This window comes from Lemur catta, chromosome 1 (assembly GCF_020740605.2).
Source record: "Lemur catta isolate mLemCat1 chromosome 1, mLemCat1.pri, whole genome shotgun sequence".
Taxonomy (NCBI): domain Eukaryota; kingdom Metazoa; phylum Chordata; class Mammalia; order Primates; family Lemuridae; genus Lemur; species Lemur catta.
The window spans coordinates 144,291,378-144,313,630 of record NC_059128.1 but is presented as its reverse complement, the minus strand read 5'-3'; the positions used below and the strand labels follow the sequence as shown (position 1 = coordinate 144,313,630).

The 22,253-nt window shown below is 43.9% G+C and overlaps 1 protein-coding gene across 2 annotated transcripts in view; it reads left to right on the top strand.

The window, feature by feature from the left end:
- The first annotated feature begins 7,549 nt into the window (after positions 1-7,549).
- XYLB (xylulokinase) overlaps positions 7,550-22,253 on the top strand; it is a 48,293-nt gene continuing 33,589 nt past the window's right edge. For both annotated transcript variants that reach the window (XM_045536516.1, XM_045536523.1), the window contains exons 1-3: positions 7,550-7,690; positions 9,569-9,651; positions 17,864-17,933. In XM_045536516.1, the coding sequence (XP_045392472.1) occupies positions 7,634-7,690; positions 9,569-9,651; positions 17,864-17,933 (210 nt within the window). In that variant the 5' untranslated portion in view covers positions 7,550-7,633. The remainder of the gene's footprint in view (positions 7,691-9,568; positions 9,652-17,863; positions 17,934-22,253) is intronic.

Here is a 22,253-nt window from a genome sequence, read left to right as displayed (position 1 = left end):
AAGAAAGTACATTTTCTTAAGGATTTTTGCAAAGAAAAAGGTTTACTTTGAGAAAAATCCATGTTGCCTGTGGCTGCAAACCTCAAAGAATGAAGAGGTAATTTGGTGGTGTTTCACTGGAGACCAAACTATAAGAATTCGATTGATGTTTGTCTCTTTTTTCTTATTTTACAGCAAGTTTTCATTCTTATATTTAGTAAAATTTTTTTCTTTCTCTGAAAAGTTTACATCTAGTGTTTACCCTCAGATGGATTAGTTTTCACTGACTTCTGTTATGACATAATTTGTTCAGCTGAAAAACACCAAGATTCAAAGAAAACTCAATAATTCAAAACCCAAAGACCTTGCTAATAGAAGAAAATTTGGGCTTTGTAGAAAATGTAGGATCATATCTTTGTGGGCTGAGAGTGGGGAAGCACTTCTTAAATGAGATAAAAAAATCTGGACAATAACAAAAAAATTGATGGATTTTATTATATTCAAATTAAAGACTTCCAGTCAACAAAGGGCAAGGTAGACAAAGTTATTAGATAAATGACATATTGAGAGAAGATATTCACAACATCTAAAACCACACCTTGAAATATAAGAAATTCCTGCAAATCCACAAGAAAAAGTAAAAAAACTAATCGATTGAAAAATGAGCAAAGTATACAAGCAGGAATTCACTGAATGGGAAATCCTGAATGGCTAAAACGAGTCTCTATGAAGAGATGGTCAATTTCATTAATAATGAGAAAAATGCAAATTAAAACAATAATGAGAAATCACTCCTCACCTATTAGACAGGCAAAAAATTACAAGGACAGAAATGCCAAGTACTCTATATGGGATGTGGGGATAAAGGGAACCTTGAGCATTCTAGGTAGGCAGCTTGACCGGCACAGCCACCCTCAGGAGCAGTCCAGCACTCTCTGGTCAAATCAGTTATGCACACATAATACAAATCCTGCTCTCAGATAGGTAGTCTAGAAACATTCTCTCACACAGGTCCACAGGGCCGTGGAAGAGGACGCGCCATGCAGTGCTGTTTGTGTTGAACAAGAATCCACCCTGGTGTCACTTACTGGGGGCCTGAATAGAAAAATGTGGTATCAGCTCATTATCATATCTGACCAACTAGACCAGGGGTTCCCAAATGTTCTCACTTCACAGCACCTTTAGAGTCTTAACTATCCACTCAGCGCAATGGCTCACGCCTGTAATCCTAGCACTCTGGGAGGCCCAGGTGGGAGGATCTCTTGAGCTCGAGCGTTCGAGATCAGCCTGAGCAAGAGTGAGACCCAATCTGTATTTAAAAAAAAAAAAAATAGAGTCTCAATAATCTTTTCACAGCGCTCCTAAGCCAAAAGGAACAGCTAACAGTGTGGTTAGCCATTCTGTTCTGTTCATGATCGGTTAGGTATAAACAGCTAATATGTATTTATGTCCTAATACTTGTTTAAAGAAAACAATGCACATAATTTGGAGGAGAAAATAATATTTCATTTCTTTTTTCTTTTCTTTATCTTTTTTTAAATTTTTTTTTGAGGCAGGGTCTCCCTCTGTCTCCAGGGCTAGAGTTCAGTGCTCATGATAGTGATAAGGAAAACCCCCATCTATTACTTAGCACAGAAGCCATCCGAGACCCCCACCCCTCAGGAAAGATGCACATTAACATAATATTAACTTAATACCTGGCATATTAACATATTATTAACTTACTATCTGATATATCAACATAACACTAAACCTATTACCTGGTATAAGACACTAAATCTATTACCTGGTGTAGACATTAAATTTATTACCTGGTGGGCATTAGTCACCTGAGACCTCTCCCCTTAGATCACCATAACTTAATAAAAATGTCACCTGAGACCCCTCCTTAATAAAAATGAGACAAATTGGGTGGATGACGCTCAAAATTTAGTGACGAGACCCCCTCTGAGCCCGCCGGCAAATAAACCTTAATTCTCCGACTCTCCATGTGCTGCTCGATTTGTCCTCGGGACCACTCACTATAACATTTGCTATAACAATAGCTCACAGCAACTTCAAACTCCTGGGCTCCAGTGATCTCCTGCCTCAGCCTCCAGAGTAGCTGGGACTATAGGCATGCCACCACGCCTGGCTAATTTCTCTATTTTTTTGTAGAGATGAGGTCTCTGTTTTGCTCAGGCTGGTCTCGAACTCCTGGCCTCAAACAATCCTCCCGCCTCAGCCTCCCAAAGTGTTAGGATTACAGGCGTGAGCCACTGCACCTGGCCCCATTCTTAACATAACCAGAATTATTTACTGAGGGGATTTGTGTGCCAGTTGGGCACTGTACAACTTCTCAAATGTTGGGGTCAAATAGGACACTGTGCCCTGATTTTCTATTTCAGCTTGATTTTCATACAGTACTTGCTTGTTACTGCAACTGCTGAGAATACAGCTTCACAAAGATACGATGTTATCAAAGGAATGTAGCTAGAACTATAAACTACCTCAGGTTACTAGTTCACATGGTGCCTGACAGATGCTAAGTATCACTGTATTTCCCTAAAAAGTAATATCCCACAGCACCCCTACAGGTTCCCTGCAGCTTCCAAGAGTACCTTGGTGCATAGTTTGGGAAAGACAGGATTAGATATCTATATTGCAATATGAATAAATCTTCAAAGCAGTGCTTAATTTAAAAAATACTTAAGTTGTTTGGGGCTGAATGTTTGTGTCGCTCCAAAATTCACTGATGTCCTAACCCCCAATGCAATTGCATCAGGAGACAGGGCCTTTGGGAGGTAACTAGATTTAGATTAGCTCAGTGGGGTGGGGCCATCATGATGGGATTAGTGCCCTTTTAAGAATAGTAAAAGATGAGTTTTCCCCTTCCCATGTTCACACACCAACAAAAGACCCTGTGAGCACACAGTGAGAAGGCAGCTGTCTACCAGCCAGGAAAAGAGCCCTCACATGGAACCAAATCCACCAGCACCTTGATCTTAGAATTTGCAGCCTCCAGAACTATGAAAAATAACGTCGTTTAAGCCACCAATTTATGGTATTTTGTTAGAGCAGCATGAGCTGACTGAGACACACAGTAAGGCCCACTGGGCTCCACTGAGTCTGCTCTTGCTGAGGTTTCAGTGACATGAACCTGCCCTCTTCACTGCTAAACCTGGGGGATGGGCTTCTAGGCAGCATTTGACCCTGTCAAAAGCCCCACCTCTTGGGAAGGCTCTAGTGGCTTCCACCGCATGCCTCTCTCTTGGTCTCCTCCCATGTCTTTGACTCGTCCTTCACAGCTCCCGCTGGGCTCTCCAACTGTCGCACTCTGAGCCCTTTCTGCACAGTCTAACCCATCCCACCGGCATCTGAAAACTCCTTCAAAAGACAAAATTACAACAAATTTAGTTTAAAGATCTCAATTGGCTTTTATGTGTGATTCTAGAATTGGGCAACATCTCATTCTGTACAATAGAAAGAGTATTCTAATGAGCTGAGCAGAAGAGGTTGGTTTTGTGGACAGAAAAGAGCAGAAGAAAGCAGAAACAGAAACAAAAACCAGATTGGTTGTTTCAATGTTACAGCAAGTGTTACAGCGAGTGGTCCCAAGGACAAACCGAGCAGCACACGGACAGTCGGAGAATCAAGGTTTATTCGCCGGCAGGCTCAGAGGGGGTTTTGCCACCAAATTCTGAGCGCCGTCCACCCAATTTTTCCCATTTTTATTAAGTTGGGGTGATCCAAGGTGAGGGGTCTCAGGTGACTAATGCCAGCCAGGTAATAGTTTTAGTGTCTGCGCCAGGTAATAGGTTTAGTGTCTTGCACCAGGTGAAAGGTTTAGTGTTATGCTGATGTGCCAGATGTTAGGTTAGTAATATGTTAATGTGAGAGGTGTTAGGTTAGTATTATGCTAATGTGGGTCTTCCCTGAGGGGTGGGGGTCTCAGGTGGCTGCTGTGCTAAGTAATAGATGGGGGTTTTCCTTATCATCAAAGTTACTTTCCTTGTAAAGATTAAAGCACAGAGGACTTCCTTATGCCCGCTAAAACTGGCCTGTTTGGGGATTTAGCTATTCTCTCTCTTTCTTCCGATTTCTCAGAATGTCAGATAAACCACTTAGTTTCGTCATGGTGGGGTGGAACTTCAGCATGAGTGACTCCATTTTGGTTTGGTCCATTGGGCCCACGCAGGGTCTCAGCCCAAACCAACGGTCTCCTATAAACTTGATTTAACACTCCCAAACCATTGTTTTCAGCCTAGACCTCTTTCCTGAGCTGGAGGCTACATATCCAACATCTCCACTGGTCACATCTCCACTCAGACATCCCACGGGGACCCCAAACCTGCCATGTCCTGACTAAACCCACCATCTCTCCCAGCCTGCGTCTCCCTCATGTCTCCTAAGAGGATGGAGCCCCTCTCCTGGTGGTGGCCTGGGGTAGACTGCATTGTGGCCCCAGCTCTTCACCCCTCCTTGCACCCACACCTTGCCATGGCCTTGCCCCACCCCCTGACGTTGGGCTGGCCACATAACACTCTTGGCCAGCAGCACAGAAGCGGAAGTGCGGTATGCCAGCTCCGAGCCTAGCCTTCAGAGTCCTCACACACTTGCCCTTGCCCCTTTCTGCTCTGCCATGAGAAGAGCATACCCTGGATACCCCACTGGTTCCAAAAGAAGGATGGGTGACACATGTGTAAACTAAGATAAAATTTTAAGGCTCACCCCTCCCACCAGCTGACTAAATGGACCCCCTTGTGGCCAAAGAAATATCCTAAAACTAAATTGCCTGTCACGAGGAAGGAGGTCAGACATGTCTTATCATGTTCCCTCCCTTCTTGGGGACATCCTTTGTAACCCATTAACAGGCCTAAGGGTATACAAGATAAACCTACAGGTCCTCAATTTACACAACAAATATATGTCAGGTGGCTTATCTCTGATAAACAGCTCCTATGTTAAAACATTCCAAGCCTTTAGACAAAGCTTCATGTCTTTAACCAATTACAAGTCAAAAAATCTTTAAACCCACCTATAACCTGTAAGCCCCTCACCTTCGAGATGGCCCACCTTTTTGGGCCAAACCAATGTATGGTTCCCATGTATTGATTTATGACTTTACATGTAACCCCTGTCTCCCTGAACTATATAAAACCAAACTGTAACCCAACCACAGCGAGTCCACTTGCTCAAGGCTTCTTGGGCGTGGCTCCAGGGGGTCCTCAAATTTGGCTCAGAGTAAATCTCTTTAAAATTATTTTACAGAGTTTGGTCTTTTTTTCTGTTGACATGTGGAGCAGAGCCTGCGTCCACTGACCCCCAGCTGACCTGCTGACATGTGACTGACAATAAAAGATTTCTGTTTGAAGCCACTGAGTTGGAGGGTGATTTGTTATGTGGCAACAGGTACCCAGCCAGCTTCCCTAAACCAGAAACCTGGACATTACCTTTGACTCCTCCCAGCCTTCAAACTGTGCCCAGAGCTTCCTATATCCCTCCCGAATCCATCTGCTCTCGCTCCTCAGCACTCCTGCCTCAGTCCAGGGCTACCGAGCCACATTCTGAGAACTTTCCCTTCCTCCCCGTTGTCCCCGTCCTCCACACAGCATCCCCAGTGATCTTCCTAACCTGCAAATCTGATCACGGACTTCTCTTTTGTGGGTCAACTTCCCCCTCAGGCTGGCTATCAGTTGGGGTCTGGATAAGGGAAGAAGCCCCGCTGGGGACTGTGGGCAACCTGGCCCCTGAGAAGAGACACCTCCAGGCAGTTTCTGTTTTGTAACCAAGTCAGTGCAGGGGGTCCTTAATAGGTCCTGTGCCGGGAGCTGGTTAGGAGCGTGATAAGCAGAAGACCCCCCAGGCCATGGGGATTCCAGCCAAGCAGCACTGCCCGAAGGTTTCCCTGAAACCCCTCTACTGCTGGGTATGCCTTTTAAGGGCATCCACAGGGAGGACAACTTCAGAGGCAGTGACAACTTGGAATGAAGAGATCTGTCTTCATTCCTTGATAACAGATCAGATCAGCAGTCTCCTTAGATAGGAAAATGCGCTCTCAGCCTTCGAGTCTTACCTGTGGCCACAGTTGCATCAAAAGAGAGGATGACTCACCAGGCTGGGATGGGTGCCACAGCCCATAGGGAAAAGCACCCCGAACAAGACAAGGCCTCCCTGTGAGGCAGCTCGGGAAGCCAGCGGCCTTGGCCTTCAGGAGACATTCATGTATTGCCATAGGGCTTCTCACAAGGTGACCCACTGAATCACTCCATCATAATTGTCTTATTTAGTGGTCAAACTTCATGGCTTTGGGCTTAGCTCTGCCACTGATTTGGGGACCTTGGGCCATATTAATTAACTTCTTTATGGCTCAGTTTATCATTCTACAAAATGAGTGTGATAATTTATACAAAGTTCAAAGTGAATCTATATTGGTAGACATCAGAATAGTGATTACCTTGGGGGCTATTGACTGGGAAGGGTCATCAAGGAAACTTCTGGAGTGGTGGAAATGTTCTATGTCTTGGTCCCAGTGGTGTCTATATGGGTATATAGATACAGTTTTAAAATCCATCAAGCACTTAAGATTAGTGTACTTTATAAACTTTACTGTATTTTATACCTTAATTTAAAAGTTTTTTAAAAATAGAGATAATAATAACTACCTCCCAGCATCATTGTGAGGATTAAATGCACTGAGTGCAGGTTATATAATTGCTCCTGACCTGGTAGCCAGTATTTGGCTATTGTCACAGGTGGTGACTGTGTCCCCAGTAATCTGTGAACAACTTGGAAGACAGGCATTTTGGTGCCTTATTGTTCTAGCAGTGAGGAGGATCCCATCTGGGCTCCAAGCAGTTCAAGTGCAGCAAAAGAGAGAGACAGGCAGTCAGACCACTGCAAGTGTGTGAGAAGGCTCTGGAGAGCTGGTATGCTCTTAGCAGGACCTCTCACATAGGTGGGTGTTGGGGAGGGCTTCTGGACAGAAGTCAGCCCTAGGGACAACAAGGATGCAGCCAGGTGGGATGAGGGGAGGAGAAGGTGCCCTCCGCTCCATGAATACCAGCTGGCTGCAGGAACGAATGAGCCCCTGCATGCGGGCATCAGGCTGGGGCTGTGACACACTGGGGAGCCACTCAGATTTGCTGGGTCTGGACAGGGCCTGTCAGAGCCTGGTGCCTCCAACCCCCAGGCACCGTGACCTGTGACCCCTGAGTCACCACCCCGTGGGTGGACAGCTGCTCCAGGACCCAAGAAACACCCATGGAGGACTCCAGGCCCAGGGCCACCAGAGGGACAGGCAAGGACAAGGCGGCTTACAGTTGAAACTCCTGGCCCAGGTGTCCTCCGAGGGAAGCCAAGCCGCGTCAGGGCAAGGGCGTTGCAGAGAGCGGGTGAGGACGCGGAGGCGCGGACTCGGGAGGCCGGCTGCGCTGGGGAACCGTTTACTGCACAGGTGAGAAGGCCGAGGCCCAGGCGATGCCGGTGGCGGTCCCCGCTCCGGTCCCCCAGCAGGCGGCGCCAGCGCGCAAGGCCGCCTCGTGACTCGGGTCCGGAGTCCGGCCGGGCGGAGCGAGGGGCGGGCTCCTGCGTCTCTGGGCGTTGGGCGCGGCGACAGACACGCCGCGGGACCGACAGACGGACGGACGGACGCGCAGCCGGACTCTCCAGGGCCATGGCCGAGCGCGCCGCCCGCCGCTGCTGCCTGGGCTGGGACTTCAGCACGCAGCAGGTACAGTCGCGAGGACACCTCCTCCGCGCCGCCGGGCGGGCTGGCACCCGCGCCGAGAAGCCTGGGCCCAGCCGCGGGCGCGCCTCCCGCTCAGGCCTCCCCGGGCCCCGGGTGCGTCGCTCGGCCATGCCCTGCTAGTGCCCTCTGACCGCAAGATGCGACGTCCACCCGCCCGGACCCCGGCTCTCCCGGAAACGGCAGGCGTCCCCGAACGGGACCCCGGGTGCCCAGAGGGGCTGGAGGACTCGGCGGGTTCGTGCACTGTCATGGGCACTGAGTGACAGGGACCCGAAGGAGCTCAGCTACTGTAAAGCAGGGGAACAGGTAGACATGTGCACATGCATCACCGGTGACCTGGAACCAAATAACTGCCTGAAACATCGTTTTCAAAAGTGAATTGGGTACAGTGTACAAATGGACTTCGCCCTTCCCTGTGACCGACCTTGGTTGGCACCAGCGTGCCTTGGTCTGTAGACACAGGACTGCTGGCCAGAGGTCTGTGCCACCGCCAGGTCCCTGCAGACAGGGCGAAAAGAGTCATAATTTGCCTTCAAGCTGGGTGTAGGGTGGCCAGAGGCTCCGTCTTTTTTTTTTTTGGGACAGATTCTCGCTCTTTTGCCCGGGATAGAATGGCGTGGCGTCAGCCTAGCTCACAGCAACGTCAGACTCCTGGGCTCAAGCGATCCTCCTGCCTCGGCCTCCCGAGTAGCAGGGACTACAGGCATGCGCCACCATGCCCGGCTAATTTTTTTTTCTATATATATTTTTAGCTGTCCAAATCAATTTTTTCTATTTTTAGTAGAGACAGGTTCTCGCTCTGCTCAGGCTGGTCTCGAACTCCTGACCTCGAGTGATCGGCCCGCCTCAGCCTCCCAAGTGCTAGGATTACAGGTGTGAGCCACCGCGCCCGGCCTCCAAGTACTTTTAAGAAGGAGCCTCTCTGGGTCGGGCGCGGTGGCTCACGCCTGTAATCCTAGCACTTGGGAGGCTGAGGCGGGCCGATCACTCGAGGTCAGGAGTTCGAGACCAGCCTGAGCAGAGCGAGAACCTGTCTCTACTAAAAATAGAAAAAATTGATTTGGACAGCTAAAAATATATATAGAAAAAAAAATTAGCCGGGCATGGTGGCGCATGCCTGTAGTCCCTGCTACTCGGGAGGCCGAGGCAGGAGGATCGCTTGAGCCCAGGAGTCTGACGTTGCTGTGAGCTAGGCTGACGCCACGGCACTCACGGGCACCAAAAAAAAAAAAAGTACTTGGGAAATATACACAGTTGCAGCCAAACCCCTCTCCTCAAATGGGTCAAGGGAGGCAGGTCCCCGAGGGGAAAGTTCTGTGGGCATCGGGATGAGTGGAGTTGCCTTGCTAGGCCTGTTTCCCCAACTGTCCAGGAAAGGAGTTATGCTCCTGAGCTTGGAGATCTGCTTCAGTGGGACATTGTGTCTCTGGGCAGTGATCATGGCCTGTGGGAACATTGCCTGGTCTCTCAGACCCCAGCGGACAGGGACCCCAGAGACATCTCCAAACCTTGCTTCCCGTTTCTTCCCTTCTGGGACTCTCTCAGGCCCCCTTGTCAGATGCAGGCGCTAGCGCATCTCATCTGTGAACATCTACCTCTAGAGGGTCTTGGCTTTGGCTGTTTGGGGAGCACAGATTCCTTGAGATAGGTGGGTCTCTCTACTCAGCCTGTTTCTTTATTTTACTAAATCTTTGAGTGCACCCCCAGATAAAGCCTCTGTTGCTACGATTACCATGACGTATCCCTGCCTTTAAGGAGACCTCTAGACTGAACTACTGCTAGGGCTTCACTTGGTGATGTTAGTACCCCTGGACCAGTATAGAAGCTGAGAAAAATTCTATTTTTTAAAATGCCTTCCAGGTGAAAGTTGTTGCTGTTGATGCAGAGTTGAATGTCTTTTATGAAGACAGTGTGCATTTTGACAGAGACCTTCCAGAATTTGGGTATGTACCTTGTGTGCATGTGTGTTTGTGGGGAGGTGGTGGTTTGGGGATCCTCCCACAACCTTTTACATTCACAGACTGCACTACTTTGGCTTCACTGAACTGCAGGAGTGGTGGTTGTGGTAGACCTCTCAGCATCTTTTTTCTATACCTGGAGTGATGTCTCCCCTGTTCCTTCCCAGTTGCATTCATGCATTCATTCATACATGCAGTAAGTATCAGTTGAGACTACTTTGTGCCAAGCATTGTGCTGGGCCCTGGGGTTGATGGTATACCAGAAAGAGAAATGGTCCTTGCTCTCCCAGAGCTTCCCATTGAGTAGGGAGGCTGATATCAACCAAAGAATCTCACAAAAGAGTATTTGGTTATAAACTCCAAGAAGGCCTCTGAAGGAAAGGAACTCATTTCTCCAAGTGCCACCCAGACTTGGGTGGAAGAGCCCAGGAGGGTCCCTAAGGAAGTAGTGCTTAAGCTGAGATCTGAGTGAGTGAAGTTAGCCAAGTGATGGAAGAGCATTCCAGGCAGAAGGAACAGTGTGTGCAAAGGCCCTGTGTCAAGAAAGAGCACAGTTCATTGATGGAATAAAGATAGCCAGTGTTTCTTGAGAGCAGAGAGGAGAGCCCTACGGGCCATGGTACCGAGTCTGTTTTTGTTGTGAAAGCCATGGTCAACCACTGAAGAGCCATAAGGGGTACAGGTGAGGTGTGATAGGTTGTATTTCTGTTTTGAAAAGATCTCTTTGGGTGCAGTGGGAGAGTAAATGGGGGGTGACCAGAGTAGGGAGACCATTGAAAAGGTTTTTATAGGTCATGCAGACAAGAAATGGTGGCTATGAGAGAATGAGAGAGCTGGGTAGCGAAATGGACAGGTCCTGGTGCAGAATTGAATGTGAGGTGTGAGGGTGAGGTTTCTGGCTGGCCTTTAGGAGGGATGGCGCGCTGTGGGAAAGAATGGCCTTTGGAGCGAAAGATCTTAAGTTCACTGTTGGATTAGTCTGCTAGGGCTGCCATAACAAAACACCACAGACCGGGTGGCTTAACACATTGATTGCCACACAAAAAAATCAGAAACTCTTCCATGGGGCCACAGTGTTTTATTACAAAAATAGAATAAAAACTTTGAGTGTAATTTAAAGGTAAATATAAGTAGAAAAATGAAATTTATTGACTTCTATTCATTTAATCCACATTTTTAGAATTAAATTGTCAATATTGAATGTAACAATAAGAACATCAACAAGTAAGATTTTGCATATGCTTCACGTGGCCCCAGAGTCAAAACTAGAGTGAGTTGAATACAACTCTCATGGCAGTTAATGTGTTAAACAGCAGACATTTATTTTCTCACAGTTCCGGAGGCTGGAAGTGCAAGATCAAAGTGCTGGGCGGGTGGTTTTCCTCTGAGGCCTGTCTCCAGGGCTTGCAGACGGCTGTCCTCTTGCTGCCTCTCCACATGGTGGGCGCTCTATACAGAACTGCTCAGTGTCTGCGTCCTACTCCCTTCTTTTTATAAGGGCATCAGTTACACTGGATTAGGGCTCACCCTAATGACTTCATTTGAACTTAATTACCTTTTTAAAAGCCCTGTTTCCAAAAACAGTGACATTCTGAGGTCCTGGGGTTTAGGATTTCAGCATATGAATTTTGGGGGTACACAGTTAAGTCCATAACAGCTGTGGACTTCTTGATTTTGAGGTAGCTCTGTGAGGTCGTATTAGAATTATCCCTTCCCATCTGTGTTAGATGCACGTCCTCTTGGAAGCCTTCCCTGCTGGCCCTTGTGCACCTCTTATGACCCGTCACATCTTGTTGCCATCTTTTTCCCCCTAGCTAATGTGGCCACTTTGAGCTGAGGTTGGAAGCTGTCTTGCTTTCGTATGTTGTATTATTGCAGGCCTTGTATGTTTGAGTTTTGGCAGTTTGTGTCTTTCAGGGAATTGGTCCATTTCATCTAAGCTATCAAATGTGTGGCTATAGTGCTGTTCACAATATTCCTTTATCATCTTTGGATGTCTATGGGATCAGTAGTGGTGACCCTTCTATCATTTCAAATATTGCCAATTTATGTCTTCTCTCTTTTTTCTTGTTTAGCTTGATTAGAGGTTTATCAATTATATTGGTGTTTCCAAAAAATCAACTTTTGGTTTTGTTGGTTTTTCTCTGTTTTTTTCCTCTTTTCATTTTCACTGATTTGTGCTCTAATTTTTACTTCTTCTGCGTGCTATAGGATTAAATTGCTCTGCTTTCTCTAGTTACCTGAAATGGAAGCTTAGATTATTGATGTTATGTTTTTTTTCTAATATATGCATGTAATCCCATAAATTTCTCTTTAAGCCCAGATGTATTTGTGGGATGCTTCAGCTACATCCTACAAATTTTCATAAGTTAGATTTGCATTATTTTTAGTTCAAAAGATTTTTTAGTTTCTCTTGAGACTTATTTGATGCCTAGATTATTTAGAAGTATGTTGTTTAGGCCGGAAGCAGTGGCTCATGCCTGTAATCCCAACACTTTGTGAGACTGAGGTGGGAGGATTGCTTGAGGCCAGGAGTTTGAGACCAGTCTGGACAACATAGTGAGACTCCTTCTCTACCAAAAAAAAAAGTATGTTGTTTAATCTCCAAATTTTCCAGCTTTCTGTTATTGAAAGAAAGTTTAATTCCACGGGGATCTAAGAACATACTCTATATGATTTCTATTCTTTCATTTTTTTTAAGAGTCAGGGTCTCCCTTTGTCACCCAGGCTGGAATGCAGTGGCATGATCACAGCTCACTGCAACCTCCAACCCCTGGGCCAAAGTAATCCTCCTGCCTCAGCCTTCCAAGGAGCTGGGACTACAGGCACATACCACCATACCTGTCCTATTCTTTCAAATTTTAAAAATTCCCTCTTCCATTTAATAAGTCAATCAATCCTCTCCATTGGACATTAAAAAAAAAGAATGTCTATAACCTCAATATAGCATTGCTTTTTTACTTAGTTACGTTTTTAAGATCTTTTAGTCAGATACATATAAATCAAGTTTATTCCTTTTCCACTTGCCATAATTGCATTGTGGGTTTTTTTTTACAACTTTATTAAAGTGTAATTGATGTACAATAAACTGTACATATTTAAAGTATACAGTTTTGATAAGTTTTGACATATGTATGCTTCTGTGAAACTATCACCAAAATCAAAATAATGAATATTTCTATCCTCTAAAGATTTCCTCATGCCTCTTTGCAATCCATCCCTACTCCCTGACTCCCCAACCCCTGGCAACCACTGATAGGTTTTCTACCACCATAGATTAGTTTGCATTTTCTAGAGTTTTATATAAATGGGATCATAATTACATATTCTTTTTTTAACTCTTTTTATTCCACATAAGCATTTTGAGATTCATCCATGTTGTTCCATGTATCAATAGTTTGTTCTTTTTATTGCTGAGTAGTATTGTATTAAACAGGTAGACTTCATTAAGTTTACATTCACCTGATGGGGGATACGGGGATTGTTTCTAGTTTTCTATTGTTGTAAGTAAAAGGCTGTGAGGTTCACATACAAGTTTTTACGTGGGCATATGCTTTCATTTCTCTTGGAAATGACAAATCAGGAGTGCAATGGCTGAGTTGTGTGGTAGGTATATGTTTAACTTTTTAAGAAATTCTTTCCCAAGTGGTTATTTTATTAAGAAATATTTTATTTTGTTAACAGGCATTACATCCACTTGATATGTATCTCAAAAGAAACAAAAAGTATACAGTGAAAAATCTTAATCTCACCTGTGACCTTGTCTCTCCCCTCCCTCTATCCTCTGCAGATTACTTCTTTAGTTAGTTTGTTGCATCTCCTTCCAGTGTTTTTATATGGAAATAGAAGATATGAATATTCTTATTTTCTTCCTTTCTTACAAGAAAAAGTACACACCATTCTGTACTTTGCTTTATTCACTTCACAATAATTTGGCTGTTTCCATGTTGGTATATAAAAACTAGTGTGTTCTTTTTATAGATGCATAGTATTCCATCGTATAGATGTATTAATACCATTTCCTGTTGAAGGTCATTGGCTTCTTTGCAGTGAAAAATGATGTAGTGGATTACCTTATGTTTGTCATTGCAGACATGTGCCCGTTTATCTGTCAGATAAATTTTCGGAAATGGAATTGCTGGATAAAAGAGCAAATAGATTTATAACTTTGTGAAATGTGGCCAGATTGTCTCCCAGAGCAATTGTATCAATTTACACCCCACTAGCAACACATGAGAGTGCCTGTTTTCCCACAGCTGTGCCAGTATAGTGAGGCTGTTGTTTTTGGTTCTTTACCAATATGATAGGTGAAAAATGGTGTCTCCATGTAGATTTACTTTGCATTTCTCTTATTATGAAGGAAGTTGAGCATCTTTTCATATATTGAAGGGCTACTTGAATTTGTTTTTCTGTGAAGTTGTTTTTCGTGTCGTTTGCCCATTTTTCTGTTGGATTGGTTATCCATGTCTTATAATTTCTAGGAGCTCTTTATATAGTAGAGGAGTTATCACTGTTGTTAAATGAATTAGAAATATATTTCCCAGACTTTTGTTGGGTTTTTACTTGTGTATGGATTGTTGTGATTGTTGTTTCTCGTTGGTTTTTCATTTTTATGTCACTGAATTTCGCACTCTCTTCCATTGCTTCCATATTTTGAGTCATAGTTTAAAAGGCCTTTCTCACTGCAAGATTATCAAGTAATTCTCCTATGTTTTCATCTATTTCTTATAAGATTTCAGCTTTCTTATATAAAGATATTTGGAGTTTATCCAAGTACATGGTATGACATTTATATCCAAGTTCAATTTTTTCCAGATGACTCTTCAGTTGTTTCCACAAACCATTTTTTAAGAAATCTTTACCATCTTTACCTCACTGATTTAAGATGGGAGCTTATCAAGTGCTACATTTCTGTGTTTGTTTAGGTCTGTTTCTGGGCTTTTTCTTTTGTTCCACTGGTTGGTAGATTCATTCATAAGCCAGTGACACATTGTTTTAATTATCCCAGCTTTACAATATGTTTTAATATCTAGAATTGTTGGTCCCTTCTGATTGTTCTTCTATTCCAGAGTTTACATGGTTATTCTTTCTTGTTCTTTTTCAAAATGTACTTCAGAATCAGCTTTTCAGGTTCTAGAATGCAAAATTGTTAATATTTTTATTGATATCATATTTATATTTATAAATTAATTTAGGGAGACAACTCTATGAGATTCCACTGAATCTCATAGAGTTGTCTCCCTAAATTAATACTTCCTGTCTATGCACATGCTGTGTCTTTCCATTTGTTCACATTTTCCTTTGCATATTTCATATGTATTTGAATGTTTAATATATGGATTTTGCCCATTGTGGTACATTGCGAAAATAATCATAATTCTCCATTTCTCCCTGTGCCCATGCCCTTTGCAACGTGACTTTGCAGCTCCTTCCATCACAAAGTCATTTCCCTTCCTGTTGATATGCTTTATCCAACATAATGTGGGGGAAGTGACATTCTGCCAGTACTAAGCCTGAGTTTCAAGAGGCCTTGCATGCCTCTGCTTTCATTCTTGGAACCCTGCCAAATGATCAAGCTCAGGCTAGCCTGCTGGAGAGTTGAACACACGTGGCCTACTTGCCCCCCTTCCCCAGCTAAGTGCTAGCCAGCCCCTAGCTACTGTTAGCTGCCCACATAAGCAGAGCCCTCTAACTACTATTGACCAACCCCAGATGCATGAGTGAGCCCGGAAGAACTGCTCAGCTGAGCCCAGCCCAACAACTGACTGATGGAATTGTGAGCTTAGTGGTTTCAAGCTTCTAAGTTTTGAAGTGGTTTGTAACAAAGCAAAAACTACCCAGTGTATATAATTATTTTTAAGCTTATTTCTATTTTATCGTTTTACTACTACAAGTGCTGGAGGGTGGCTTTTAGCAGAAACTGATAAGCTATCTTTCAAACTCATTTCCCTTTCCTCCTAGGCACACTGCTGCCATCCTTGCAGTTATGTTCAACCATGTGGCTGAGTTCTAACTGGCAGAATATAGGAAAAAGCAAATAGGGCTCTAACAGGCCTAGTCCATGAAAACCTCCTGCTCTGTCTCCTCCCATTTTCTAGCTGATGTGGGCATCCAGAGCAACCTTGGAAGCACACACTGAAGATAACAGAGCTGCCATCACCATGGGTCCCTGAATAACTGTGTGCGGCAGAGAGTTTCACTCCCCCCTCCTGCTCCTCACCACCTATGGATTGTGCTTTACATGACTGAGAAGTAAACTTCAACTGTGTGAAACCATGGGTTTTTTTTCCCTTAACTAATACAGATTTCCCCCCACATATCTTTTTATTTAAAAAAATGGCTCTATTGAGATATAATTCACTTACCATGAAATTCACCCTTTTAAAATGTGCAATTCAGTGGTTTTTAGTATATTCACAGAACTTGTAACCATCACCACTAATTTTATTTTATTTTATTTATTTATTTTTTTTGAGACAGAGTCTCGCTGTATTGCCCGGGCTAGAGTGAGTGCCGTGGCGTCAGCCTAGCTCACAGCAACCTCAGACTCCTGGGCTTAAGCGATCCTACTGCCTCAGCCTCCCAAGTAGCTGGGACTACAGGCATGTGCCACCATGCCCGGCTAATTTTTTTTTCCTCTATATATATTTTAGCTGGCCAGATAATTTCTTTCTATTTTTAGTAGAGACGGGATCTCGCTCTTGCTGAGGCTGGTCTTGAACTCCTGACCTCGAGCAATCCACCCGCCTTGGCCTCTCAGAGTGGTAGGATTACAGGCATGAGCCACCGTGCGCCCGGCCAATCACCACTAATTTTAAAACACTTTCATCAACTCCAGAGGATACCCTGTATCCATTGGCAGCCACTCCATGGGCCTCTCCTCCCAGCCCTGGTAACCACAGTCTTAGCTGAAATTGCCGGTTTTAAGTTGTCAAATAAATAGTGGAATATCTGGGTAAAATTTTCATCTGTTTTGTAAAGGCATCATTTTTTTCTGGTGAGTTTTTCTTTTGTCTATAGGAAAGTTTTGATTCTTTCTTCCACCTTTTCCCAAAAATACCAGTATTATTGAGTATAACTTATGTACCAAAAATGGCATCCATTAAAAACATATAATTCAATGTGTTTTGACAGATGTACACCTACACCTGTGAAACTACCACCACAATCAGCATACAGAATGTTTACATCTACCCCAGAATATTCCTTGTGCCCTTTAGCCTATCCCTTTTTTCCCTCACTGGACTTAGACAACCACTGATCTGCTTTTCTCTCTATGGATGAATTTGCATTTTCCAGTCTGTTTATATGAATGGGGTCATGTGACATGTGTTCCCTTCTGCCTGGCTTCCTTCACTCAGCACAATCATTTGAGATTCATCCATGTTGGTGTACCTATCAATAGTTTATATTTTTTATTGCTCTGTAGCACGACATCACGTATATATACCACAATTTGTCTATTTACCTATTTAGGGACACCTGCGTTGACTCCAGTTTGTTATTACAAATAAGGCTGTTATGAACAGATGTACTAATCTTTCTGTGGACTCATACTTTCATTTCTCTTGACTAGATACTTAGGGAAAGAATGGCTGGATCACAGGGTTATCTAATAGTATCCTGGTGTGGTTTCTGCACCTGGTTTTCTCTCTTCAACTCATAGTTGAAAGGGTTGGATTTATCAGCTCTTTGCACAAGGGTCTTGTAGGGGTGGAGGATGGGGAGAGGGTTCTAGGTAACCTTCTAGGGCTTGCAGTCCAAGGACTCCCTGGTCTGTTGCAATAGCCAAGAACTTCTTCCCGCAGACACAGCACCTCCGTGTGCCCACCCCTCCCCTCCCCTGTTTTGGAGGGCTTTTAATCCAATCCTGCCCTCCCCTGGTTCCTTCATGACTGCTACACCAGATGACACTGAGCCTGCCTTCCAGGGTGAGCCCCTCGTATATCTAGAGGCTTATTTAGAAGGTCTTTTCTAAGTATTGCAACCTCTGGACCACTCTGGGAAATTTCCATGCCTTCTCTTTCCATCTTTCCATCCTAGCAGCTCTCGTGCCTGTTCAATCTACAGTTCCCACTCGAGATTGGGAGGAGGTTCTTCAGCTGGAGGTGTTCAGGATCATCTCCCACTGGGCGCCCGAGGGCTTTGCAGTGCTTTGCCTGCCCTGAGGCTGTCCCACATCCTCTCGTTCTTGCAGGACTCACGGTGGTGTTCATGTGCACAAGGATGGGGTGACGGTCACTTCTCCAGTCCTGATGTGGGTCCAGGTAAGTGCAGGGATTGTTGTTCCCCTCTGTCCCCAGCCTGTCTCACCAGCAGACTTGGCGATTTGCTAGAAGCCCACAGAAAACAGTTCATAGTATCTGCTGAGTATCCCAGGTCCTCTTCTACATGGTTCCTGGGCCAGGCTCAGCCTCAGCTAGTGTCAGTACTCCTGGGCTGAGAGGACTCGGTACTGGTGCCACAGCAGCTGGCAAGTCCTGCCAGTAACCATCTTTAAGATACTACAGAGAAAATCTTTCCCAAACACTCTGTAGTCAGGCCCTGTGTTTGGCCTCCCTTGTACCCTAAGATCCAAAGATAGCCCTTGGGGTCTTAGTGCTCAGTCCCCCAGACCCCTCAGCCAGGGTAGGGGCACTTAGTGCTCAATCCCCCAGACCCTTCAGCCCAGGGTGGGGGCACTCAGAATCGTAACTTGTGGCCTGACCAGCTCAAACCAATCCCAAGCCAGGCCTGCCTGCTCAGGATTGATAAGAAAGGAAGATGCCCGTGGCCAGATCTGGTGACCCATGGGGCCACAGGACCAGGACGTGGACAGCACAGACAGACACGATAGGGCTGGGGGCTGCCTCATGCCACAGGGGCCCCCAGTCTCTGAAACTGGAGGGCAGCCAAAGTCAGCACTTAGTGTGTCTGCCAAAAGCTTTTTTTCAGTCCTCCAATACCTGTTTAACCAATTCCCTGTATTAAATTCTTTCTGTTAAAAATAGCTAGTATGATTTCTTTTTTATTGGCCTGACCCTGACTCATACACTGGAGAATTGGGGTAAAGGATGAATTTTATCCAGACAGGCTGGCTCAGGGGTGATGAACCTCTTCATGTTGGAAGGCCACATTAATTTAGCTGTAATCAAATAAGGCCGCATTCAAGAAACTTCAATTAAATGTACTTAAAAATGTATATTATTTTGTAAAAATCTAACTACTATGTACTTAATAATTTTGAAAAATAAAAACTATTTGTTAATTTTAAAGTTAACAACCTTTTAATGACTTTGCTGTGTCTGCTTTTTGTTAGAAAGCATTTGGATATTTGGTTGCAGCGTGGAGGTCTGCAGTTTCAGTCCATCCTCTAGATGGGGATCAGTCTTTGTGACCTTAAGGGCGTCTTAGTTGGGGTTAGGTAGGAGAATGTAGGTTTGCAGCAATAAATGGTTGAAAAGCAAGAAAGCATTTTTGGGGATTGTTGCCAAAGACGTGGGTATTCTACTGCATTTTTCCTTATTTCAGTTAGATCTTTCTGAGCATCAAAGACTTTAAAATGTCCTCTACTGAGAACTCAATCAATTCTATCTGTAGTTCTTTAAGTGCCTTGGTGATATCAACTAGGTGAGGCTGAAATGCTAATTTGAGTGCTATGTCATGATTCTGAAAGTCAGTGAACCTCTCATTGTATTTTCCAATTATTATAATAGGTCTATAACAGCTGTGAATTCTTCAGCTGATTCACATATGTCATCCTGCTCATCAATAACCTTTGCTAACTGGGGACAATGTTCATACAAAATTTCCTTTTGAAGAAGTGTTTTAAAAAAAATAACTTTTTTAGAGATGCTTAGGTTTTTTGCCACATATCATATATAGACTTAGTTTTACCTTGGAAAGAAATATTCAAGTTGTGGTGGCTCACGCCTATAATCCTAGCACTCTGGGAGGCCAAGGTGGGCAGATCGTTTGAGCTCAGGAGTTCAAGACCAGCATGAGCAAGAGCGAGACCCCCATCTCTACTAAAAATAGAAAGCAATTAACTGGACAACTAAAAATACATAGAAAAAATTAGCCGGGCATGGTGGCGCATGCCTGTAGTCCCAGCTACTTGGGAGGCTGAGGCAGAAGGATCACTTGAGCCCAGGAGTTTGAGGTTGCTGTGAGCTAGGCTGACGCCATGGCACTCTACCTGGGGCAACAGAGTGAGACTCTGTCTCAAAAAAAAAAGAAAGAAAGAAATATTCAAGTCATCTTGATTTGGCATGATATCACATGGAAATGATGCAATCCTTGCAGAGGTAAAATTTTGGCTAACACCTGTCCCTGCAATAGCCAACATATTTTATTTATTTATTTTATTTTTTTATTTTTTAAGGCAGAGTCTCACTCTGTTGCCTGGGCTAGAGTCCTGTGGTGTCAGCCTAGCTCACAGCAACCTCAAACTCCTGGGCTCAAGCAGTCCTCCTACCTCAGACTCCCATAGCTGGGACTATAGGAACATGCCACCAGGCCTGGCTAATTTTTCTATTTTTGGTAGAGACAGGGTCTCACTCAGGCTGGGCTCAAACTCCTGAGCTCAAGGGATCTTCCCACCTCAGCCTCCCAGAGAGCTAGGATTACAGGTGTGAGTTCCCACACCCAGCCACCAGTGCTCTTTAGAATGATAGAGCAAATGCACACTGAATACCTCATCAGTTCAACTTTAACGTGTTACAAAATTGATGATGCTGTTGCATTTGCATGAATATAGTTAACAATACTTACAACTTGTTTGACAGTGTCACTTAAAATAGTAGGATTAGCACAGAGATTTTGCTGATTTGCAAGATACAATGAAAATAAATGAGAGCATCTGGATGTATTAGTACTTTTTTTATCTGTGCAATAAACCTTTCATGTTTTCCTAAGATGGAAAGTGCACTGTCTGTACATAAGCTCACTCAATTTACCAAATTCAGTCCAACTTCGTGACATTTATCTTGAAAGTTGTTGAAAGTATCTATTACCTGTGTTCTGTTCTCAAGAGTGCCCAAAGCGAGTGACTCTTTGTAGCAAAGAAAATCTTCTGTTATGACCCAAATGAAGTATAAAACCTGCACCGAGTCAGTAGTGTCATTTGATTCATCCAAAGTGATTGAATGATATATATTTTCCTTTTGAAGTATTGCATGAAGTTGTTCTGTTATGCTGAAGACTAATTCATGCTGCCGATCAGTTATGGTTTTCTTTGAAAGAGGCAGTCGTTTGTACCTTGAAATATTATTGGGGTCTAAGCACCCTACAACTTTGACAATGCATTCTTTCACAATTTCTACATCTCTTTTTTTCCTGAGTATGTAAGCTATTTTATAAGTTGCTTCAGTGGCATTATTTCCAGGTTTTATTGCTCTTGAAGCAATTGTCAGGGGATGGATAAATTCACACCTAACGGGTGCGGTGCCCACTGTCTGGGGGATGGGCATGCTTGTAGCTGTGACTGTGGCGGTGCAAAGGCAATTTATGTAACCAGAGCGTTTGTTCCCCTGTAATATTCTGAATTTTTTTTAAAAAGAATAGTTTTCCAAAATTAAATACTGTTTGTCATTCTGACTAAAAGTCATAATAAAGAAATTAAGTTCATTTTTCTTTTTGGCAATTGCTGAGATTCTTTTCAAAACAAAACAAAATGTACTTTAAACAAACAAATTTGAAGTCCTACTTCAAGGTTTAAAAAAAAAAAAGAAAGAATTGTCTTTGCTTTTGCTTTTCATCTTTTAATTCTGCAGTACAACCTCTGTACCTCTCCTTCTAATTTAAAATATTTGTGGTCCTTATGAGTGTTACAATGCTGATGAGCATTGAATTTCTTTGATGTTGATATTGCAGTATCACAAAGCAAGCAAATCATCTTATCTTTAGCAGAAACAAGATAATATTGCAATTCCCAATCCTCATTAAAAAGTCTGTTTTCTTTCTTCAGCGTTCTCTTGGTCTTCTTTGGCATGATGGGCTATTAAGCAGATAGAATTAAAAAATACTGTCGAGCTGTGCAACTGTTCACAAATTCCACTTCAAATAGAAACACAGTGCACCACTGTCAAAAGTTGGTAACAGACTGGCATACTCAACCCCCCCATAAACTCTCACCAACCAGCCTCATGCAGTGGTGGTGCCAGTCAGGCTAGGGAAGTTAGAACTAAATCATGAGCATAGCAGCCATCAGTTTAGCCCTTATGGCTCACTAATGTTCTAACTGTGTGGGTCAATCTGGGAGGATTATTTTGTTGAAATTTATTATTTGGTATTTTAAGCATATTCATTTTAAAAATAAAATAAAAATATAAAAGACAAGGGCAATATATGAAACTTAAACATTTGTACCCCTGTAATATGCTGAAAAAAAAAAGAAAAAAAAAAGATCAGTTTGGAATGAAAAAAATGTATTAATAAAAATAAAAGGATTTGTTCTGTAAAATGTGGATTCAGTCAGAAGGCCACACTTAAGGACCTAGAAGGCCACATGTGGCCTTGAGGCCACAGGTTCTCCACCCCTGGGCTGGCTGGAAGGTACGTACTTCAGAGGGCTGAGGCAGACCGAGGGGCAGAGGTGGGAGGGTGGG